This window comes from Boleophthalmus pectinirostris, unplaced genomic scaffold (genome assembly GCF_026225935.1).
Source record: "Boleophthalmus pectinirostris isolate CB_2022bp ecotype Guang Dong unplaced genomic scaffold, ASM2622593v1 HiC_scaffold_13, whole genome shotgun sequence".
Taxonomy (NCBI): Eukaryota; Metazoa; Chordata; class Actinopteri; order Gobiiformes; family Gobiidae; genus Boleophthalmus; species Boleophthalmus pectinirostris.
In genome coordinates, this window is record NW_026571036.1 from 21227688 (window position 1) to 21249783 (window position 22096).

The 22096-nt window shown below is 37.9% G+C and overlaps 1 protein-coding gene across 8 annotated transcripts in view; it reads right to left on the reverse strand.

Annotated features, from left to right (window-relative positions):
* The window catches only part of adgrg6 (adhesion G protein-coupled receptor G6), a 102227-nt gene that overhangs the window by 25345 nt on the left and 54786 nt on the right, over positions 1–22096 (reverse strand). For 4 of the 8 annotated variants that reach the window (XM_055149340.1, XM_055149338.1, XM_055149337.1 and 1 more), the window contains 5 exons: positions 14444–14509; positions 9627–9701; positions 7413–7532; positions 6596–6904; positions 5321–5389 (listed from right to left, as the gene is read on the reverse strand). In XM_055149340.1, the coding sequence (XP_055005315.1) occupies positions 5321–5389; positions 6596–6904; positions 7413–7532; positions 9627–9701; positions 14444–14509 (639 nt within the window). The remainder of the gene's footprint in view (positions 1–5320; positions 5390–6595; positions 6905–7412; positions 7533–9626; positions 9702–14443; positions 14510–22096) is intronic. The other 4 variants (XM_055149342.1, XM_055149341.1, XM_055149344.1 and 1 more) reach the window with 2 other exon arrangements.

Consider the following 22096-nt stretch of genomic DNA (forward strand, 5'->3'; position numbering starts at 1 on the left):
ATAAACTGGAGCTGTCTTAATACCCATACACCTAGAAAATCATTGTGTATTCAGTCTTAAAGTCTTAATACCAGTCTTAATTTTTTTGATAAAGCCAATAAAAAACAACATATTGTATATTGTAAAGTTCACTATGTAACTTTTATAGGGTCTGCTCATATGCTCGTCTCTATGGAGATGCTATTGCTTTGCCTTGAATATTACACAGTACAGTGTATCTTTGAGGAGACAGGTAGTTCCCATCAGGCCAAGTTCCTTACTAGATCTGTGGAAAGGCGAGACTGCTTACACCAAGACTGCATGTTTTATATGGAACATTCCACACAAAAACAAACAATAAAATATCTACAGAGACAAGCAAGTGATGTTTCCCCTGACAGAAATGTTAAATAGACCACCTTTAAATAAACACATTATACTGAAGACTTCAAGACTGAACATCCCGCATGATACTACATTGATTTGTACTACAAGTTGAGTTTCTATTTCTACTGGAGTTACTTCATCACATACTGTTTCCTGGTGTCAGTCCACACACACAGGTAAAATGACGGCTACATTGGCAAGGCATTTTCGACTTCCTTGTAACTCTAGAAGGTTTCAAAGTGGCCATTTTGTTTCCACCATTGCTAATAATTTTCTGTGTTGACGGTGGGCGTTTTGTGGTAGTAACAACAGCTTTCTCTTCACTGCTGCGTGTATCTTCTGAACTTGCTGCTTTATCAAATCTTGCAACTGCCTTAGAAATATCCCCAACATTTGCAGGGAGATCTATGTCTATTTTGCCTTCCATTAACATCCCAATGATTTCAGATACATTTTTCACTTTAGTTGCATTCTGTGTCAATATGGCAGTGGTCCCATTTGGTTTATCGGTATGGCTGGGTGGGCGGTCTTGGATCCCAGGCTTCAGCTCTTGATCTGGGTCATTGATATTTGAACCAGCATGGGGTGTGGAGGTTGCACTAAAAGGGGGCACATTTAGGCCATAAACTAGCGGGAGGTCAGGGTGAATAGAACTTGATTTTGCAAAAGTAGGTTTGGGTGAAAAAGTAGTAGTCTTTTCAGTATTCAAAACGTGGCCCATTTGCAGTTTGTCTGTCACACTTTCATCCTCTGAGCTTTCCAGCATGTGAATTTTAGGTGCAATGTCTGCAATGTCAAAAATAGCAGAGATTTGCTTCTTCATTGTGATACTAATGGACGATGTAGTTGGAATAAGTCTTGGCGTACTCACTCCTTCAAAGTTATTCACTAAAACATCTCTATTCTCACCTGAATCCATGCGACTTGAAGTGAATTCAGCTTTTTCCACTTTACCGCCATGGACACTAAAAGCTTGCTCGTCAAAATTTAAATGGCTACTTGACAAATTTTGCTCCCTCAAATGTCTAGTATCATTGTGGTTTGGCAAAGTAGGATAAGGCTGGATTACTGCTAATGTGGGTTGGTGTAGGAATTCAGAAGATTTTGCAGTGGGTGACATAAACAAGTCAGACATACTTGAACTAGATTGCATCGTAAGCACTGTATGAGTATAGGAAATCGCTATTGGTGCTTTGGGGGTAGGGGCAAAAGAAGAAGCAATGGAATCAACATGTGAAGCGGAGGGTCTAAATATATTTATTGTTGGTGTTAAAATGTTGCTTGTAATAGGAACATTTGTTAGCACATCCCATGAGTTTCTTGAATTCAAATGAGTTAAAGTTTGTGTACGGTTAAAAATATGCGTATAAAGCCCTGATGTATTTTGGGTTGTAGCTGCAGAACTAAACTGGGTGGTATTGTCTGGAGAAGGATTCAGCAAATTCAAAGTTGAACTAGCTAGACCTTTCAGAGTAGGGGATACTTGGAAAACACTAGATAATCTCCACACATCTCTATTAAAAGTTAAATTGTTCTGAGAATCTGTGTTTTCTGAGTTTCCTGACAGAGTAGCACCCTTCCCTGTCAATGCAGTGTGTGAAGGACTGAGTGACAAGCCCTCAAAATGTGGTAAAAGGGACTGTGCAGTAGTGGACAGAATATTGGAAGAAGTAGAGGAAGAAGGTGGAAAAATAAAGTTTAAAGTGCTTTTTCTCTCAATATCCAATCTCTCACTCGAACCCCAGTTCCTTGGCAGAGGAGTCGTGGCGAGCTTATGTTCAAAATAATGTGAAATCTCATCTATAGGCGAAAATGTGCTGCTTGCATCCCTCGTAGGATCACGCAAGACTGACAAAGAGTTGAAGGAAGGTTGTAAAATATTTAGTAAGGGAGATTGAGGAGAAGAAGTTGAGGGGAAGATTTCACTCTGAACAAGAAGCGGAGGTGTGATAGGGTCAAGGATGACAGTGCCTTCTTCAACTACTGATCCTGAATGAGAATAAGTTGTTTGCGAACCACCATGTGTAAAATTGTTGGTGGTAACTGGCAACCTGGTCCTGCTGTGAGGTGTTGTCAGTGTAGACATGCTTTGGGGCTTTGACAGCAAACGCATAGATGGCAACAAAGGCATCTGGGAGGGCAGGCTATCTCGACCAGATAAAGCAATGGGTGCAAAATCAATATCTGGGAGCCGAGTTGGAACAAACACTTGGCCGAATGGGGAAGGGCTAAGTGCAGGAGTGACAGTGGGTGCAAGCGGAGGAAGCGTTGAAAGCTTTTGTGTTGTATTGTGACTAGTATGAAAAGGCAGTGAGGAAGATTTTACAGACTCCAGTCGCATGGAGGGGGTGTGTACTGATGGATTTGCTATTATGGGCCATTGGGCAAACACTTCAGAAGCGGCTGTTGTGGCAATAACCGGACCTGAATCAAGCCCACTTGTTTGATGTATATGCTCTGGAGATGGGATTAATATAGGGACATGGGAGTTGGAGTGTGGAAAGGATGGTGAAACATCTTTTACATTAAATCTAACATTCTCGGTTAAAGTAGAAGTAGACACTTGTACGGTTGGAGTGGGATTTATCAAAGAGACTGCATCTTCAATTTTTGCTTGTATAGTCATTGCATCCCTATTTTGACTTTCATTTTGATTTAGCATGGTTTTCTGCACAGGGAATTCAATGCTAGGTGGTTCCTCCAAGGAATAGTTAAAATCATACAAGCTAAAAATGTCACCAACATCTCCAAAATCTCCCAAATCGTACAGAAATGGTTCACTGCCTGATGCATATTCAATCATGGGAGGATCTACAGGGTCAGTCCAGTTACCTGTAGCCACTGAATGGTTAACCTGGCTAATTATGCTAACAGGTGATCTTTGCTTGTTCTTCCTGTTACTGAGAGATGAAGATGATAGTAAAGACAATAGCAAAATGGGTGCGGTTTCCTCTTTTTTTGGTGTAAAGTTCAAAGCTTTGGTACTGGTTTCCATACTACTGGTTGGGCTAACTTTACTAGCAGTAGCGGAACTGTCTCCAAGACTCTTACTTGTAATGTTATACATTTTGTAACTTTGGGTAGTAGTTTTTGGTACTTTGGTATTTTGTGGCCCACTAGTTGCAAAGTGTCCAATGTTTATGACACTGGGCGTAGTGGTGGTATTAAGAGTAGTAACTGAAGTTTTTAACCAATCCAGTCTAGATTTTTGTGTTACCGTATGCAAAATCCCAGAAGTTGTAACGGTAGTTTTTGTAACATTTCCGTTTTGGTCCTTACTTTTTGTTGTTGTCGGAGAACCCCTATCCATTAGCTTTGCAGTGGTTGTTGTAGAATTTCCATTTCCTGGTTGGTGCGGCAACTGCTTTGTGACCTGGCTATTGGGAACTCTAGTTGTGAGTCTTCTCAGTACAGTTGTAAACCTTCCTGTATAGTATTTAGGTTTAGGGGTGGTTGTAAATTCACCCGGAGGTTTTGTGACGTGAGCTGTTAGCGGTCTAGGTGATGTTCCGAATATTGGCCGTCTTGATCCAGTTAGACGCTTTCTCCCTTGCGATATTAACGGAGTAGAGATGAACCCAAGCGAAGTTTTGGAGCTCCGATGTCTCTGAGGCCGGGGAGCTCGAGCTGTTGTCCCAGCGGGAGGCCTCACAGTTGGTGATGAAAATCTGAAGTGAGGGGGTTGGCTTAAAAGGCTTCGGACCACTCTTCTTGGCAAAAAGTGTATGGGTGCTTGAGAAATCTTGTGTGAATGTAAATTGGAGGTAGTCATTTTCGTATCCATATTGGAGACCATGCTTTGTGAGAACCATGTAGTCTTCTTTACTGTCACCAAAATGGAGAAGGGACATGCCAGCATGATGAAAAAAGTGCAACAACATAAAATCAAAATCTAATTATTTCTAATGATTATAACATATGAACAAGACAGGATGGAGATATGAGAAAATATTGACGGATACAGAATAATTCTTTATACAGGCTAGTTTTAGCTGTATTAGTTTTGGTCATTCGATTCGAAATAACAAGACACCCAAGAGAGAAAAAAAAATCAGGGCCCCAATGAGAAACTCTAAAAGATCAATGTAAAGAAGAAATCCAACTCTGAAAACTTTATAAACCTTGAAATACAACTAGACCAAACCTGCATCCAAACTATGCAGTGCCTTACCCCAAGAGGGAGCAGAGGTAGCAGCTAAGCTAGTTGCTGATGAGTTAGTGGTGGATGTCTCTGGAAAATATTTACAGTGAAACATACAGGCATAAGGTGAAAGACTGATTGACTGATCAAGGCTATGACAGAAGCTAACTTTGTAACATGCAGGATCTTAGCAGTTAAGTGTTAATGTTGAAGCGAGGTATTATAATCAATGATTTTTGAAGGTCTAGTTGCCCAAGGTTACATCAGCATAGATTGTAGCCACAACAATTGACAAGAGTAGTTTATAATGGTTAGGCCTGTCACGATAACAAATTAAAAGCATGATATATTGATACAGATACATGATATACATGATATTAAAACTACTACTACTACTACTACAAAACAAAATAATACCAGTAAACCTATTTTTAAATATACATTAATAGAAAAATGCATGAGCTGCAACAAATAAATAGCAGAGTGAGCCTATATTTAGCCACATAAATTATTTATTCTGCCATCTACAGCACAAATCTTCCCTTATTACATACAAATGGCAAAAATGTCACTGCCATTGCAAAGAAAATGTACAAACAAATATTGAGCAACTATTGAGTCCCAAAATATATAGTTCTAGATTTCATATATTGAACAATAAATCAATTATCGTGATAGGCCTAACAATAGTCAACCTGTATAGCTATTAGGTAAAAGACTAATCTTTCATAATGAAACAAAACAAAATTTGAAATTTAATTTGTGGGATTAACTCCAGTGCAAATTCAACAGGATTTTGCAGTTTATCCTTACCATGCGCATCTGGGTTAGTAGGTGGATAGTTAGTGGCTGATGCCCATGAGATGCTGGTGGACAGTTGTGCTAAAAAGAGCAAACAGCAATAATAATGGAATTAGCAAAATTCTTAAAGCTAAAGCCAAAGCCATATGCAGCATAACAGCATGCTAATTAGCCTAGCTAATCATTCACAACCTTTTGTATTGCACTTTTCAAGCAAATGTGAATAAATTGGAGCAATTGTAATACCATTTTTTGTCCTTGGATAATAGATGTATTTTATATCTGAATAAAAAAGCGCAGTAAATCTTTTTCAAAGAGCTCTATAGGCTACTAGTCTTGTGATACATGTTAAAGAGTCCTATTGTAGATTATCACAGTAGCTCAGATGGTAGAGCGGTCAGATCCACTGACCCACAAGTTGGCTGGTGTGATTCCAGCTCCCACAGATGAACGTCGTTGTGTCCTTGGACAAGACACTTAACCCAACTCGCCCCTAGTGTCTGCATACATTGGCACATGAATGTGTGTGTAAATGAGTGAGTGTTTCCATGTAAAGCGCTTTGAGTACCTTGAAGGTTGGAAAGCGCTCTGTAAAAATGTGACAATTTACCATTTACCATCAGACTGCAACTAAAGCTTCAGTTTCTTCAAGGATATGCAATTTTATTATCTCAAGGTGTCACATTCACATTCATCAAGTCTTTTTTGCATTCAAAGAGTCTCTCCTGAACATCAAGAAGTGAATATATTAAGGGAAATAAACCAAGAATAAATCAAGAAATATGAGGTGCCTTTGATATGATTAGTATGCACACAAAAAGTAGCAAAGATTAATCCTAATCTGCTCATTATAATTCAGGCCATGATTTTTCAATCTATAGCTCTTTTAAAATATAGAAAACAATACAGGGATGGATTTACATCTGAAAAGCACCAAGCATGTAATTAAATCTATTTAACCCTCACAGATGTTTCTCATCCCAAAGTGTCATATAGTAACTCACATGGGTTTTTCTTTCGGATTTGCAACAATACAAAAGGAATTGGCTAATTTAAGAGAAAAACACTTAATCTTAAACATTGTTGGCATTCATTTGACCATAAAGTCAATGAAAGACAATGTAGAGTAAACTAGACTACAATATAGCCTAGCCTAAATAATATATATATATATATATATATATATATATATATATATATATATATATATATATATATATATATATATATATATATATATATATATACACTAGGCTAACTGAAAAGATCAGTGCAGTGTTGTCTTACCACTTGCAGTAGCGTTGGCTGCAGTAGTGTTAGCAGGTGAGGCAGTAGCATTGATTGTAGCATTGACTGTAGCATTGACTGTAGCATTGACTGTAGCATTGACTGTAGCATTGGCGGCAATGGTGGTAGCGTTAACCACATCAGTTGTGGTACCATTGATTCTAACAGTCGTGGCAGTGTTGCTAGTAGTTATGGAAGGTTGGATGCCAGCAGTGCTGTTAGCGTGGTTGCTTACAGTAACATTAGCACCAGTGGTAGAAGCGATGGTATTATGCAGGTGGGTGGTGTTCATGGGAGTGGATGGCAAAGCTGATTAGCAAAAGAAGTTAGCAATGAAATTAAAATACAAATGCATATTGTAAAAAAGACATGTTTTTTGACAGTTTATGCAAATAAATTGTGCTAAAATAACATTTCACAGAAAGCATTTAGCATAAAGATGCAGTGGGAAAAATTATGATTAAGATATGGTCCATCTGCCCAAAGGCAACAGATGGTTTGTTCATCATGATGGATGTAAGAATGACTGGAGGGACAGTGATTTTATTTATTTTTTGGTTGAAAAAATTTTATTTTAATTAAAGCACAAGAGATGGTTTGGGCATGTAAAGAAGACAGTCTACATATGGGGATATTATGCTAAGGTTAGATGGGAGGCCTAGAGGGAAATACAGTATTCATGATTTTCAGGCAAATGATGATGAAATTTGAATTATAGTTACAATGCACTGAAAATGAAGGCTATATGGGTTTTTGTATATTACAATTGTAAAATGCTTCCTGGGAAAGTAAATGCAGCGTTATGGAGCAGCCTTACCACCAGCGGAGGAGGGGGGAGCAGAGGTGGTGCTGGCGGCTGAAGTTAGGGTCTGGTTATTGGGTGAAGTGGGTGGAGCAGTGCTGGGGGTGATGGATGGAGGGGTGGAAGGTGACAGAGCTGCAGCATCAAGCAAAAATAAAAATAAACAAAACAAAAAAACAAAAAAAAAAACTGTCAAGAGCTGAGCAAAAACTACTGCAATAGGCCTATCTGATAATACTATGTCTCCAAATGATGACGAATGATTACTATTACTATCAGTATATAAAGACACTATAAATGTGAATCAATGTTAAAGTTATTATAACTTTCAAACTACTGCTATTGTAATGCTACTATTACTATTACCATAGTAACTTTGGGTTTGGCTTGTTAAGAACATTTCGCTTTTTACTTTTGTGGCATCTTTCCCCTCATAGCCATAAAATAATATAATATAAAACATTCAGAGCCTACATACAAATTCAATATCTTTCACCATGCTATGTATTTCTGACCCAGACTTATTAAATACATGATTAAAAAATGTATTCAGCCCTCAAATTCCACAGTTGAAGATGGATGGGGAGGAATGTTGTTAATTAACTACAGAAAATGTACATCCAGCCAAGCCCTGGTGCCGATGGAGATAAAATGCACCTTATTCTTTTATTAGGTGGCCCAGTCATTATAAGCAGAAATGGCCTTGAAGAAAATGAGTTTTTTCTGGGTTCAAACTAGTTTTTCAGGCTGGGGGAAAAGGTCATATTGTGTTGTATTGTAAACTTCTGTTTGAAGGTCCACCTTCAAGACTCAATTGAGATAGCTTTGCCTAAAATTACATAGTGCACCTGAAGATATTTCTACCTGTCAAACTCAGTTCTATGTCAGTTATTTACTGAAGAGATGTCCACACTGTTACTTGCGGTATCAAAATGATTGCAGCATAAATACATTTGAAATACAACAGTTAACGTAACAGTATTTTCCATTATTAATGCAAAAAGAAAAAAGAAAAAAAGAAAATCCTCAATTTTAAAACAGTTGGTGGTAGATACCCCCAGTTTGAAAATGGGAATCATAACTGGGAAGAAATATTCATATTATTTTTGGATCACTGGAGAGAGTATAGTGCCAGTCTATTTACACAAGAGAGCTCATAATGTGGAAAGTAACCCAGAGGCCAGAGAGGAGCTGGCAGTGCGCTCAGCTACACGAGGAGGGAGCAACACCACAAGCCTGAATTTACTCATAATTACCCAAGAAATGGAGAACGGAATCAGTGATAAATGAAATGTTTGCTTAACTTTTATGAAGGAACAGGAACACAATACACTAAAGGTTGCCCGTTGGCTTGGCGTATTTTGCGTATCTGTGCAAGACTATATTTAGGTGTAGGAACCTGTATCCTGTTATAATAACCATGGAGCCAAGTAATACAATGTCCCATAATGAAATCAGATTCCCACTGGCAATTGACCTACATGATTGTGAAAACAGCTATTCCAGCACTGACTGGCACTGAAAACGAGAATAAAAATGCTAAAACATGGTAAACTTGAACAAATTCAAAAAGTTAAATTTATTGCTCTTGATTGCAAAGTCCGACAGCAACTCACAACTTTGGTGAGCAACAATTTTGAAATACTTGAAATGCTGTTGCTTAGAAGTGTGTAAGCAGTATTTTAAAGTTTGGATTGCTTTTGACATTTTCACAATTGAGGGCAAACTATTGATTTTGCAAATGACAGTGTGGACCATAAGTTGGGACATCTGTGAATGTTTGTCAACTACATTTGATTTGCAACTTTAACAAACCACAAAAATCATTTCTGAGGCCAAGATAAATCATTGCACAATACACAAAAACTAGATCATACGAAATCTTTAAAGGGCCCATATTACACTATTTTCTGGTCTATGTATATCCAGAGTTGTGTTTTATTTCATTCACGGCTGTTTAACACACAAATCCTGTATATTTAAGATGGGTTGTTCTTTCAAACAGAAAACAGTCTGTTCCACATCGTGATGTAATCTGGTAATACAGGAAGTATTACTCAAAACCTTTGTAAATGAAACAAAACACAACTCCAGGTATGTGTTTGAGGAGGTAACAACATTTCAACATGACTTGGGGCTCGATTTTGTCAATTTCGCATAACATAGGACCTTTAAAAGATCAAAGCATTAGAAGGGGTAAAGCAGTTTGGCGATGGGGTGGGGTCTTACCGTGGCTGGTGGTGGCGTTAGTATCAGGGGTGGAGTTAGTGGAGGCAGTGGATGGGTTGGAGGCAGAAGAAGAGGCTGTGACAGGGAGGACCAGAGCACAGACAAGCAGAGACCAGTGAGCCAGGAGGGGCATATGGGTTCATACCGAAACATGAGCAATGCATGGTTGCGGCAATATCTCATTTAAAACTGCACTTTGAACACGACTGGAAATTCACATGGCAAAATAAACCAATGATACAGTTACACAGTGTTTGTACATGTAATAGCAAAAATCAATAGAGCCAACTTACCTTTGGGCATGTGATAAAAATTGAATGAAAGTGTAGTGTTAGTTTAGACTCTCAATTTTCAAATACAATGAGTCAATCCTCCAGCTAGGTAATCCTGACCCAAAAGACTGGATAAAGTGGACTAAGGGAGTGTGATGCCACCCATAGCATTTAGTTCCAGTCAAATGTCTCTCACAATGCTAGCAGTTATAGGAGTGAATTTTGAACCTGGTCCATATTAGGAATTTATTTGCATAAAATAAAAACATCAGAATCAATCAAGAGCTGGTTAATAAGAAGATTTTAAGACCAACATGAGGAAGCTCACTGTAGCAGTTACAGAGAGAGGGGTGACAATTTTATAATGTAAAATCAATTGGAAACAGAGTTGATGGAGCCAGAAGCGCCACCATGAACACTTCCTATTTGGAACGCCACGGCTAGCAGGTTAGCTATGTCCATTTATATAAACAGTTTATGTCCTGACCCAAGATCCTAGCTCAAGATTTGCTCCTGACTGGTTCCAATGCCTCAATGGTTGAATGATGGGTCAAACATACACACACATTTCCCCACAGAGACAATACAGTCTTCAAATGCACATATACTACAAGATTTCATTATAATTAGAATTTACTAGTCAGCAAAATCTGTTACCAAATTTAAGTAGTCTAATGTGGTTTGCTCATCTCAGTTTTGTTCATTTCAGTGACATATCTGAAACAAAGGACCAACAAAATCAAACTTCTCTCTCCAGAGATAATAGCATAAAGTCCCCTGTAATATTTTTTTCCCTTTCTTGCTTCCCCTTAAGTAGCCATATATGTTTTAATACAGAAGGACCATGTATGTCCCTGATTGGTACATTCATCTGTCAATCACCCCCATCTGAACTTGGTGAGATGAAACCAGGTAACCAGACTCACATCTTCATAAAGTATTGGAGAAGTGCGTATTCTTGGCCTCCTAGCCTAATTGAACTGCAATGCACAAATTTCTGAAATGATAGTGACATCCATTTACATGGTCCATTGAGATCTGACCTCCACTGCTGCTCTAATCATTTCAGTTAAATTCAGGAGAAAGTCTTCAGTCTCTCGTGCGTCTCTCCCTGGGGCATCATTCAACAGCAATGACCTTTCACAATAAAAGTCCCTGGTTGTGCAGAGTGTGAGAACTGACATTCAAACTCCTCTGTCCTCGAAAGTGTTTTGACCCACAGCTACTGTCCACAAGCCAGATGGGACTTCCTGTTTTAGTTTGATATCATGTTTACCCAGAATGTAGCTTTTACAGAGTAAACTTTTAACAATGCACTAAACCACGCCATGGTGTTAGCCCAAGTTTTTCCCCTTCTCACAGGATAAAAGTAGTAGGAAATATGTGCTTTCAATTATGGTTTTGGATATGACCCAAAATGTGGCAGGAGCAGAGAGGGTCTTTTCCAGATAAGCCCGGTCAGGAGTACTTAGCTGGACACTATTACTATAAAATACAAGATAGAGGTATACCATTTATATAACCATAAAACAGAACACTAACTTGGCTCCCCATTTTCTACCTCTTTTGCCCAGATACTATATGCTACAGCTGTGTTAATTTAGTTGACAACATTTTTGTCATAGTTTTTGTCAGTGTCATATTTTTGCTGACTAAACTCGGTAAAAAGTGATCATAATGATGACTTAAACTATGAGTAAAAGTACACAGTTTGGTCTGAAAGTAATAATATTTTGGTTGAATAATAAATACTAAACATCAAAGAATGAAAGAAGCAAATGAAGACAAGATTTAAGTTTCATTTTCAACCAAGCCTCAAACCAAACAAGTCCAGAGCAATACAAATAGTTTAAAGGTGCATTGTGTAACTTTTCTGGTGGAGGTTTTGTCAGATGCTTTTCTTCATGGAGGTGTTATTGCTTTGCCTGGAATGTTTTAGCCTGGTTCATCAGCCGGTTTCACTTCGTTTCACTTCGTAGAACCCGTCTGACCTTGCAGTGTTAGAAATTGTTTGCTCGACAATAGGCAGGTACTTTTTTATCATTTAACCAATCGCTGCTATTTGGTAGTCACTTATGTAATGCACCACTAATGGGGCTAACTGCTTTTCCCAAATCCCATAGGAAGAAAGGCAATAACGCCTTTCCCCTTGATGAAATTCACCAAACATTCTCTTTATTCTGGCTTTAAATCCTCGATCTCGAGAATCGTTGACAACACTGAATATATGGCTCTTCGCTGATTGGCTGGTGTCCGAATTTGCACTTCTGGGGTTTTTGCGAACCGTCTATTGTATTTTAATTCCTGACCGAGTTGCTGGAGAGAAATGAAATTGAGCCGAGGCACTAGATGGTGCCAGCCTTGCTAGGAATGTTTCACGGTATGGTATTGAACCTTTATATCTTCACGGAGACAAACCAGACCAAGTTACAGGTCAGATCAGTTGAGAGGCAACCTTTTTTTTTTTTTTAAGTATTTTTGAGCTATAAAACCACCTGTTAATTGAATAAATGTAAAGTAGAGCTGTTTAATGTCATACTGTGGAACATTCCAGGCAGAGCAATGAGATATCCATAGAAACAAGCAGGTGACAAACCCCACCTAGAAAAGTTGCATAGTGCAGCTTTTAATTAGAATAAAATTAGCGTAAAATGTTTGTTAATCTTGACTAAAACTAAAGGGCAAAGATTTACTGAAACTAACTTAAACTTGCCTGCCAGAATGATTGTGACACTGGTCCATATAGTATAAAGTTCAAATCATCTTATAATCATAACAAATATATTATATTATCATTAGCTTGTTAGATAATAGCCCCTCGGCAGCACGTTTACATAATGCCTGTCCGTGTAAGCAGTGACCCTGGTTTTCCAATCAGAGCAGAAAATATCTCTGGGGTATGGAATAAAAAATATCCTTCATATTAGAATGTGACGTTCCTCCCGGACACGCAGGGTTTATCTGAGGAGAGCGGATGGCTGCAGATGGACTCATTGCACAAATGCATGTGATTGGGCTATTGTATGGACTGATTGTGCCCATCCAGAATCTATGTTTTCAGAGTTTAAGAGAACAATAAACAAGTCTAAGCACTGATTTTCACAAGACAATACAACATAATTTAACCATGAGAACATAGAATGAAAAATGTGTCTCACCTAAACCTGATATAACCTATAGACAGTGGTGGAAGAAGTACTGAATATTGTTGCTTAAAGGTTGTATGGAGGATTTTTTTTTTTTAGTTTCAAATTGTCATTGAAAGTTTAAAATACCCTTACAGAGACGCAGCAGCCTTGTAATTATGATGACCAAAAAAAAAAAAAAAAAGAATGAAAATCTATCAACTGTGGACATAGTGCGGCTAGATAAACATCAGCCAACAGAAAACGAGGCTCCCTCACTTTCTATTGGCTGTTAGGTTGTCAATCAAATTCCCTTCGTTTCTAGTGTAACTGACTCGTCGGCGTGTGTGGATTACGTGGTTTATGCAGCGGTTCTTAGAGACTTTTTCAAACTGGCGCTTCCTCGAAATTCACACAAAGTTTGTTGCCATGGCGGACGAGAATCCACGACCATTTCGGCGCAAAAGAAAGTCAGTTTTTGAGGTCGCTGAAAGAAGAAGAAGAAGAGAAGGGGAAAAGGAGCGAAGACCAAATGAGGTGATTCTTGGAGATTCCTTCCAGCGATGGCGCGACTGAAGCAGACGAAGGGTCTAAAAACTGATGCGTCGATTGTTAAAATATTTCTAGACAGGTCACTTCAACAGTAATTCTGAACACGCACTGGATGTAAACAAGCATGATTTTTAGAGTAAAGAGGCGGGAGGAGGTGTTTCTACTGAGGGAGCTGTGGAGGAGGAAGGTGGTGTTACACATGCACAACATTTGATAAAGGACTGTCGCCGTATTTCACTTCTCTAAAAATCCTCTATACAACCTTTAAGTAAAAGTAAAGATACTGGAGCATGAAAAAAATGTCTTGTTTAAAAATTTACTTAAAGAATAAAAAGTAAAAGTATTTCACGCAGATTTTGAGGTCTTAGAAAACTTCAAATGTAATGATTGTTTAAGATTTGTGCTGAATTATTGTTCAGTCAAAAAAATTGAATGAGTTATTTTTTTCTCTCTGTTATTTGTGTTTCTTCAAACTACAAAAAGATTAAAAATAAACCCTCAGCCTTTTCAGCAGGTCTCAAACTTTCATAAAAAATACTTTTACTTTTCAGTTCTGTTCAAAAATATAGTGGAGTAGAAAGTACATATATCTGCTCTCAAATGTAGTGAAGTAAAACTAAAAAGCAGCCACTTTAAAATACACTTAAGTAAAGTACAGATACCTAAAATTTTTACTTAAGTACATTACTTTACTACTTTAACTTTATGTTCCACCACTATCTATACAAAACCTCAAACCTATAGAAACATGAACTTTGACCATTTGACAATGACCATTTTGTTAATACTGTGAAATACTAAGGACCAAGTAAATGAGATATTTCTACTGGTTTCTGGTTAGTGATTTTAAAGTGTAATTCTTTCCTACCTGGACAGCCGAGTCCTGAGGAGGCACAGCTGGAGGTGGGGGACGTGATGCTCGGTGGAGACACACCTTTACAAAGACAAAAACACATTTCAAAGTTAACAAGTTTGAATGACAAGGCAAATCACTCAACAACCCTACTTTAATCTGTCTGCTACTTAAAGGTGCATTGTGTAACTTTTCTGGTGCAGGGCCTGTCAAATACTTTTCTCCATGGATAATATGTTATTACTTTGTCCAGAATATTTCAAAGTATAATAGTACACCTTTCATGGAGACCAATCCAGACTAAATTACAAGTCAGATTTGTGGATTGGCCACCGAAACAAGCAGGTGACGGAACCCGAACCAAAATGTTACATAGTGAACCTTTAAGTATTTAATAAGGTTCACAATCAAACAAAACTTAAAAAAACAAAAGAAAAATTCCACACTTACTCAAAACTCACTCAATCATTTACACAGCCAGAGGTGGTAATCACTCATTACACTGATGTGTGTGACTTTATAAATACATTGTACTTAGGAGTAGTTTTTGGACAGTATACTTCCCATTCCCATTTGAGCATTATTTAGTCTATAGTAAAAAATACTCTTATTTGAGTAAAATAATTGTTACTCTCCTGACTGTGAGCAAGTCTATAAGTGAAAAAGCTTGAGTTTATGTTGACAATTTTAAAAGATTTGAACATTTGTTTTAATTTAATCTAATTTCTGTGGTCTATCCTTTGTCTTAAATGTTTTGTCTTTTCAGTTATAAAATTATAAATCGTCCTGAGTTACTCTTACAACTACTCTTACTAGTTCCCCCAATGGTAAAAGTGAAAAATTACGCAACATTTGAACTCGAATAAACAGCAAACTATAAACAGCCCTCTGTAGCATATTAAATTACTGCTTCTACTTCAACAACCGACTACTACAACTACTAAACATGAGTCTTTTATTGGCCAGACAAATATCATCCTCTTTACTACAAAGGCATAAACTTGAAAGCAAAAGCAAAATAAAACAACATGCCCACATAAAAATTTTAAAGGTGCATTATGCAAATTTTCTGGTGGTCCATCAAATTCTTTTCTCTATGGAAATGTCATTGGTTTTGCAGGAATGTTTCATAGTATGACACCAAACCTTTCTATCTCCATGGAGACCAAACTAGACCAAGTTACAGGTCAGATCTGCGGAGAGGCAACCCCGCTCACAGTCAGAATCCCTGTTTTTTAGACCTATAAAACCACCTGTAATTGAATAAATATAAAGTAGAGTTGTTTAATGTCATACTGTGGGACATTTTAAACAGCGCAATGGCATATCCATACAAACAAGTACCAGAAAAGTTATTTGTAAAAAAAAAATATTCATTGTTATTCTGTATGTAACTAGGATCCTAAAAGAGCCACACAGATAGGAGCAGCGTGCTTTCCCAAATACCAGAGGAATTTACTGATCAAGGTTCAAATACAGCTCTGGATTGTGCCGACTCATGCTCTCATTCAGCAGTGTGGCCCTCACTTTTACATACTTTGACTTTTATCGCTCCCAGTAGAAACCCGAGAGTCTAAACTCAGCTAAAGGACCCGAGCAGCTGGACCAACTTGTGCTTAAATCCACCTGGTTGTAATTATGAGCCGTTAAAATCAAAATATGGTCCAAAAAGTCCCTGGCAGCGAAGATTGGAGACTGTAAAAATAGTGGACAAAGGGTCAGAGAGCTAATGAGGGAAGACGCATGGGCAGGCTCCAAGAAAGATTTTAACACTCAGAAAATGCACACTTGGTAGTCCTATAGGCTCAATTATATGTTGTTTTATTTGTTTACTTTTCATGGTCCACCTTTTTATGCGATCAATAAGCAAATTTTCTGCCAAGTCGTAAAATTTGTCTCTGCAGGAATTCCGTTGACTAATAAAGCTATACTCAGGATTTTTTTTTTCCAAAGCCAAGTTAGAAGAATGTAGAACAAATATTTCACAATTCTCTAGCTAGTAACAATTCATATTAAATTACAGTTAAATTATCAGGACAGCTATAATAGCCAAAAAACACAATTACACAGTCTATAGTGTCTTGTCCAAGGGCACAACAATAACTTAACTATCTACTCTAAGACAGGAGGTGACGCCACAAACTTACAGATTATATCTGTAGAGAGGTGACCCTGCTGATAGTGAGGATGCACATTTTTCAAGACAGTGAAACCCATGTAAGATAAAAAAGTGTAATATATATATATATATATACACACACACACACACACACACACATACATACATACCAGGGGTCGGCAACCCAAAATGTTCAAAAAGCCATATTGGCCCAAAAAAACAAAAACCATACCTGCCTGGAGCCAAAATTTAAAGCCTTATATAAGCCTAATATGAAGGCAACATAGGCTGTCAGTATATTAGCTGTATAAGCCGACTATTAAAATGACTAAGTAGGCTACAAATACAAAATGAGCATTCATGATTACACAAACACCTTTTGCGACCCGCTCATACTCGGTGCGCCGTCTGTAGCCACTGAAATCAGGTGGTTAGTGTTGATTCCTTTGTCATTTAGGCCCTGTTTACACGTACACGGGTATTTTTAAAAACGGAGACATTTCCCTTCGTTTGTTCTCATCGTTTACACGCAAACGGGGAATTCGCCTCTGAAAACGAATCCTTCTAAAAACTCCGGTTTCACGTTTACGTTTACCTGTTGCTTTGACGACGATGATGGAAGTGTTCAGAGCAGCAGTCGCATTTCTTCTGATCGTGCATAGGAGCACTCAGAAAACAGCAGCATGTAGAACTTTGTACACAACATCAGCCCGGAGCAGAAGCTCTGAACTCGGGCAGGAGCACCAAACACACGGGAGCAGTCAGCGCGCAGCTCCTCAAGACGGGGCTGGGGGTCCAGTGTTGGTCAGATTATCCGGAGGCTTCGTCCTCCGTGTCCTGGTTCCAGACGGGGGCGAGCAAGACCAGCGCGCAAAGGACTGGGTCCAAGCGCTTCCGTGTCGTCCTCTGTGCGCTGGTTCTGTGCGGGAAAAGCGAGAATGCGCTGTGGGCCACAGGTCCGGGCGGGCTGCTCTGGTCCTCCGCGTTCGACCGCGGCTGGTTCCGAGGTGGTGCAGCATCGGACAGAAGCGTGAATCCAGTTTGGTTCGTTATATGTTGTTCTGAGCAGTCCTTCTGCGCAAGTGTTTTTTTGTTGTTTGTTTTTTTTTTCGGGGAAAGCGCTTCTCAGGTGGAGGCACCGGACACCACCCCGGCTTCATCTTATCTATTTGTTCTGCTGAAACACTTTTAATGTCTTTGCATTTGCACACAGCTGATGGATCAGATCCATGACCAGAGATGAACGAGGGTTTTACCCCTAAACAAACCATATTAAAACTAGTGCTGTCATGCGATTAAAAAAATTGAGAGATTAATTAATTATGATCTGTAATTAATTAATCTAATTAATCTCATTTTAATCTCACCTAAAAATTGCTGAGAAAAGACTTCAGTTTGAGGTATTTTCATTTAAATTCATTATTACATTATTGTGGCAGATCAAAAGACTGATATAGATTTAAAAAAAGTGACTTTATAAAGTCATTTATTGTTTAACAAATCTCTTCAAATTGGCTGTTGAGCCTAAGTCTCCATGAATAAGAAACTGTTTGCTGTAAAGTAGCAAAGACGAGGAAATCTGAACATAATAACCTTTGTCTACTTAAAGACAATCAAAAGTCCAGTCTTTCCTTAACCATATTAAAAATATTATTGATAGAGAAATGCTTTGTATATGAGATCACTGGTTTTAATCCTTGTTTTAGTCCTGGTTTAGACCTGCTTTAGTCCTAGTTTAGTCCTGGAATGGATTAATCCTGTTTTAGTCCTGGTGTTAGTTCTGGTTTTAGTTCTGGTTTTAGTTCTGGTTTTAGTTCTGGTTTAGTCCTGGTTTAGTCCTGATTTAGACCTGGTTTTAGTTCTGGTTTTAGTTCTGGTTCTAGTTCTGGTTTTAGTTCTGGTTTAGTCCTGGTTTAGTCCTGGACTGGATTAGTCCTGGTTTTAGTCTTGGTGTTAGTTCTGGTTTAGAGGCGCACAGGAGGAAGCACGGTTTACGGGAGCACGTCGGTGTCGGTGTTTTACCTGTGCACTGCTGCCTCTGTTCTACTGGCTCTTCGACCTCGTCCATTGTGCGACTGACGCCGCCAACGTGAACATGACGTTTACATCGCTCTTACTGCGCGCGTTTTGTGTGGGTTTCCGGCAATGAGTGGAATTACCGAAATAAAAAAATGTATAAATGTGTTTTTTTTGTGTGTGTATGTGTTGTTGTTGTCCCAATAACACATAAAAACTGGTTTTTATAATAAAGCAACTCGCATACAGAAACACTAAAGTTAGAGATTAAAAATGAGATTAACGCGATTAAAAAACATAACCTGCTAAATATGACTGTAATTAATTAATTGCAATTAACGCGATAATTTGACACCCCTAATTAAAACAACAACAAAAAATCATTCCTTTTCCATTTTAACTCATTTTTGAAAAAGCTCCAGGGAGCCACTAGGGGAGTGCTAAAGAGCCGCATGCGGCTCCGGAGCCGCGGGTTGCCGACCCCTGATATATACTGATATAATACTGGTATTGGATATCAGCACCAATATTGAAGATTTGGATGGATCGGGTATCGGTCCCAAGATATCATTTCAGTCGATATCACATTTTGCTCTATAAATAGGTGTAAGACAATTGACTAGACAATGTTGGCCCAAACACCTTGCAAAGCTATTCTGTAATTACTTTAAAGGATGATGATCCTAAGCACATTTGGATCATTTCTACCTTACGTAAACTGTTAAATAAAATAAATGATATTTTCAGTCTCTACCCTAGTATTGGTTGATATTGGTGATCGGAAGATACTTCTAGCTAAAGTATCGGTATCAGAACAGAAAAAACTGTATTGTGGATCCCTATTAAAGGTGCATTGTGTAACTTTTCTGGTGGAGGGCCCGTCACCTGCTGGTTTAAATGGAGATGTTACTGCTGTGTCTGGAATCTTCCACAGTATGCCATTAAATATATCTATCTCCATGAAAACAATCAGGTGATGCCACTAGGCCAAGTTACAGGTCAGATCTGTGAAGTGGAGATCCTGCTCAAGAATCCATGTGTTTATTTCCCTGTAATAAAATTCAAGATGGACACATTTAATGCCATAGTCAGGAACATTCTAGGCCAAACAATAACACTTGATCGTCACTAGAAAGCCCCTTTAAAACACACTATAAGCTTTCTTTTTTTATTTTAATGACAACAGCGGACTTTCCCCACTGCTTCACCTGTCCTGACTCCAAGAGTAACTAAGGTTTTGTAATTGAGGTAATGAGCTGTGACCAAGCAGACGCTCATTAAAGATAAAAACATGTTTGTTATTTACACCAGGCTGAACAAGTGACGCACCACATCAACCAGGAACTGCTTTCAATAAAACTACAATTATAGAAAGTCAATAAATGTTTTATAGTGTGAGAGAATATGGTCCTTTGAATTAACTGATTATTTATAATAGTGAGTAAGAAATCTATATAATGTAGACTGTTGTTACCTCCTTAAAAACATACCTGGAGTTGTGTTTTGTTTTATTCACACATGTTTGAGTAACCCTTTATTATTAGCCCGTTAACTTCTCTAAAACTCATAATGCTTAACCTTGTGATGTGAGGGACCTCACCCAGGGCGCCAATCAGCCAATCAGTGTACGATCGCCACTGGTGATGAGGAAACAATATTATAACATAGATGAGAAAGCAGTGTGATATGGGCCCTTTAAGTGTTACCAGAAACCCATATGATATAATATGATGTATAAATAGACGTAGCTCACCTGCTAGCAACTGCATTCCAAATAGGAAGTGAGCATGGGGGAACTACAACTCCTTTCGCCCCACAATATATTTTTATTTAGCTAATTTGTCTGTAAATAAGTGCCTATTCCTAATATGGAACTGGGCTCCAAATTTGATCCTATAACTGCGACCTCTTGAGCTTCATTTGACTGGAGCTGGACACTGTGGGTGGTGCCACACTCACTTCTTTATACAGTGTATGATTACGAGCTATTTTTGATTCCATCATAAACATGCCTTTGTTTGCTCTAGACTCATAAGTGATGTGGGTGTTGACACTAGCCAAAGCATATAGAATTAATAATAATGAATACATTACAGGAATCAATTTTGTTACTTAAGTAAAAATACACAGTACAGAATTTGACATCTAATAAAGCTTCAAATGTACTGATCTAGCAGTTTTTAAATGTGTATTTTGTGAACATGTTAAAAGAAATCCCTCAGCCTTTTTAGCAGGTTTCAGACAATAAAAAAAAACAAAAACTTTTGCTTTTCAGTTCAATTAAAAATTGTAATGGAGTAAAATGTATTGATACCTGTTCTCAAATGTAGTGAAGTAAAAGAATCCACTTTGAAATGTACTTAAAATTATTTATACTTAACTTTACTACCACTGACTACTACTAAACTTACAAATACTACAACTAACATTTCAACAACATCAACTACTGCTACTACTACTTCTACTACTACATAACCTGTAATAAAAGCATCATCTATCCTTATGTTATGTCATGTTTTACTGGTGGTCTTTCATTATTTAAGCCCTTACAGTTTACATAAGTTACACAAGTGGTCTCTATATACAAACACAGCAGTCGCAAGGCGCTGTTTGGCCCCTGGCTTCGAACCCTCAACTCATTAGAGAGACAGGAAAAACATGAAAAGAGTTGTACCACTACAGGAGGCAACAGCAAGCTCATAAAAACTAAGTCCCCATTTTCAAAGTAAACAGGATTAACAAGGAGGAGTATAGAAGTAGGGCAAGGGCCTGGGTTTGGTAATAGGACAGTTCTGTTTATCTATATGTTTAGTGTATAAACAGTTACAGTAATATCTGCTGACTACTACTTCTATTGCACTCCTTGTGCTAAATTGGAAAATGTATGCTTTTTCCATAGACATTTTGTGTCTGTGGGAATGAAACAAAGCACAACTCCAGGTATGTTTTTGATGAGGAAACAACATTATAACATAGATCAGAAAATAGCACAATATGGACGCTTTAAGTTGTTTGTTACTAAAAATTGAGTCCAAGGTTAGTTGAAGTAAAGTCATGTATTTTTACGTACCACATTAGCAGAGGTGTTCCATATCAGTCTAGATTTTTATTTCATACTTTTTATTTTTGGCATTTTTATTACTTATTTATTTTTATTACTTTTTACTTTTTATTATACAACTATTATTTACACTTGCCTAAGTCTTATTCAGTGTTTTTTAAGACAACAAAAATCTCTTGCTGTCAAAACCTGGTGCCAACTATTTTTGAAAAACATTATGATTCAATATGGGTGCTACATATTTGGACCTCCAATAATATTTGTGTTTCATAATATGCCTGGTACCACTCTGCCTCCCTGACACTGACGTGAGTAGTCAAAACATGTACTGTACGTCATTTCTGATTGATATGATTAAATTAATATGAAAGCCATAGGTTATTGCAAGAAGCATAAATACACTGCCAATGTCACTGGATATGCAAGAAAACCATACACTTTCTGTACACACATATCTACGCAAATGCCTAAA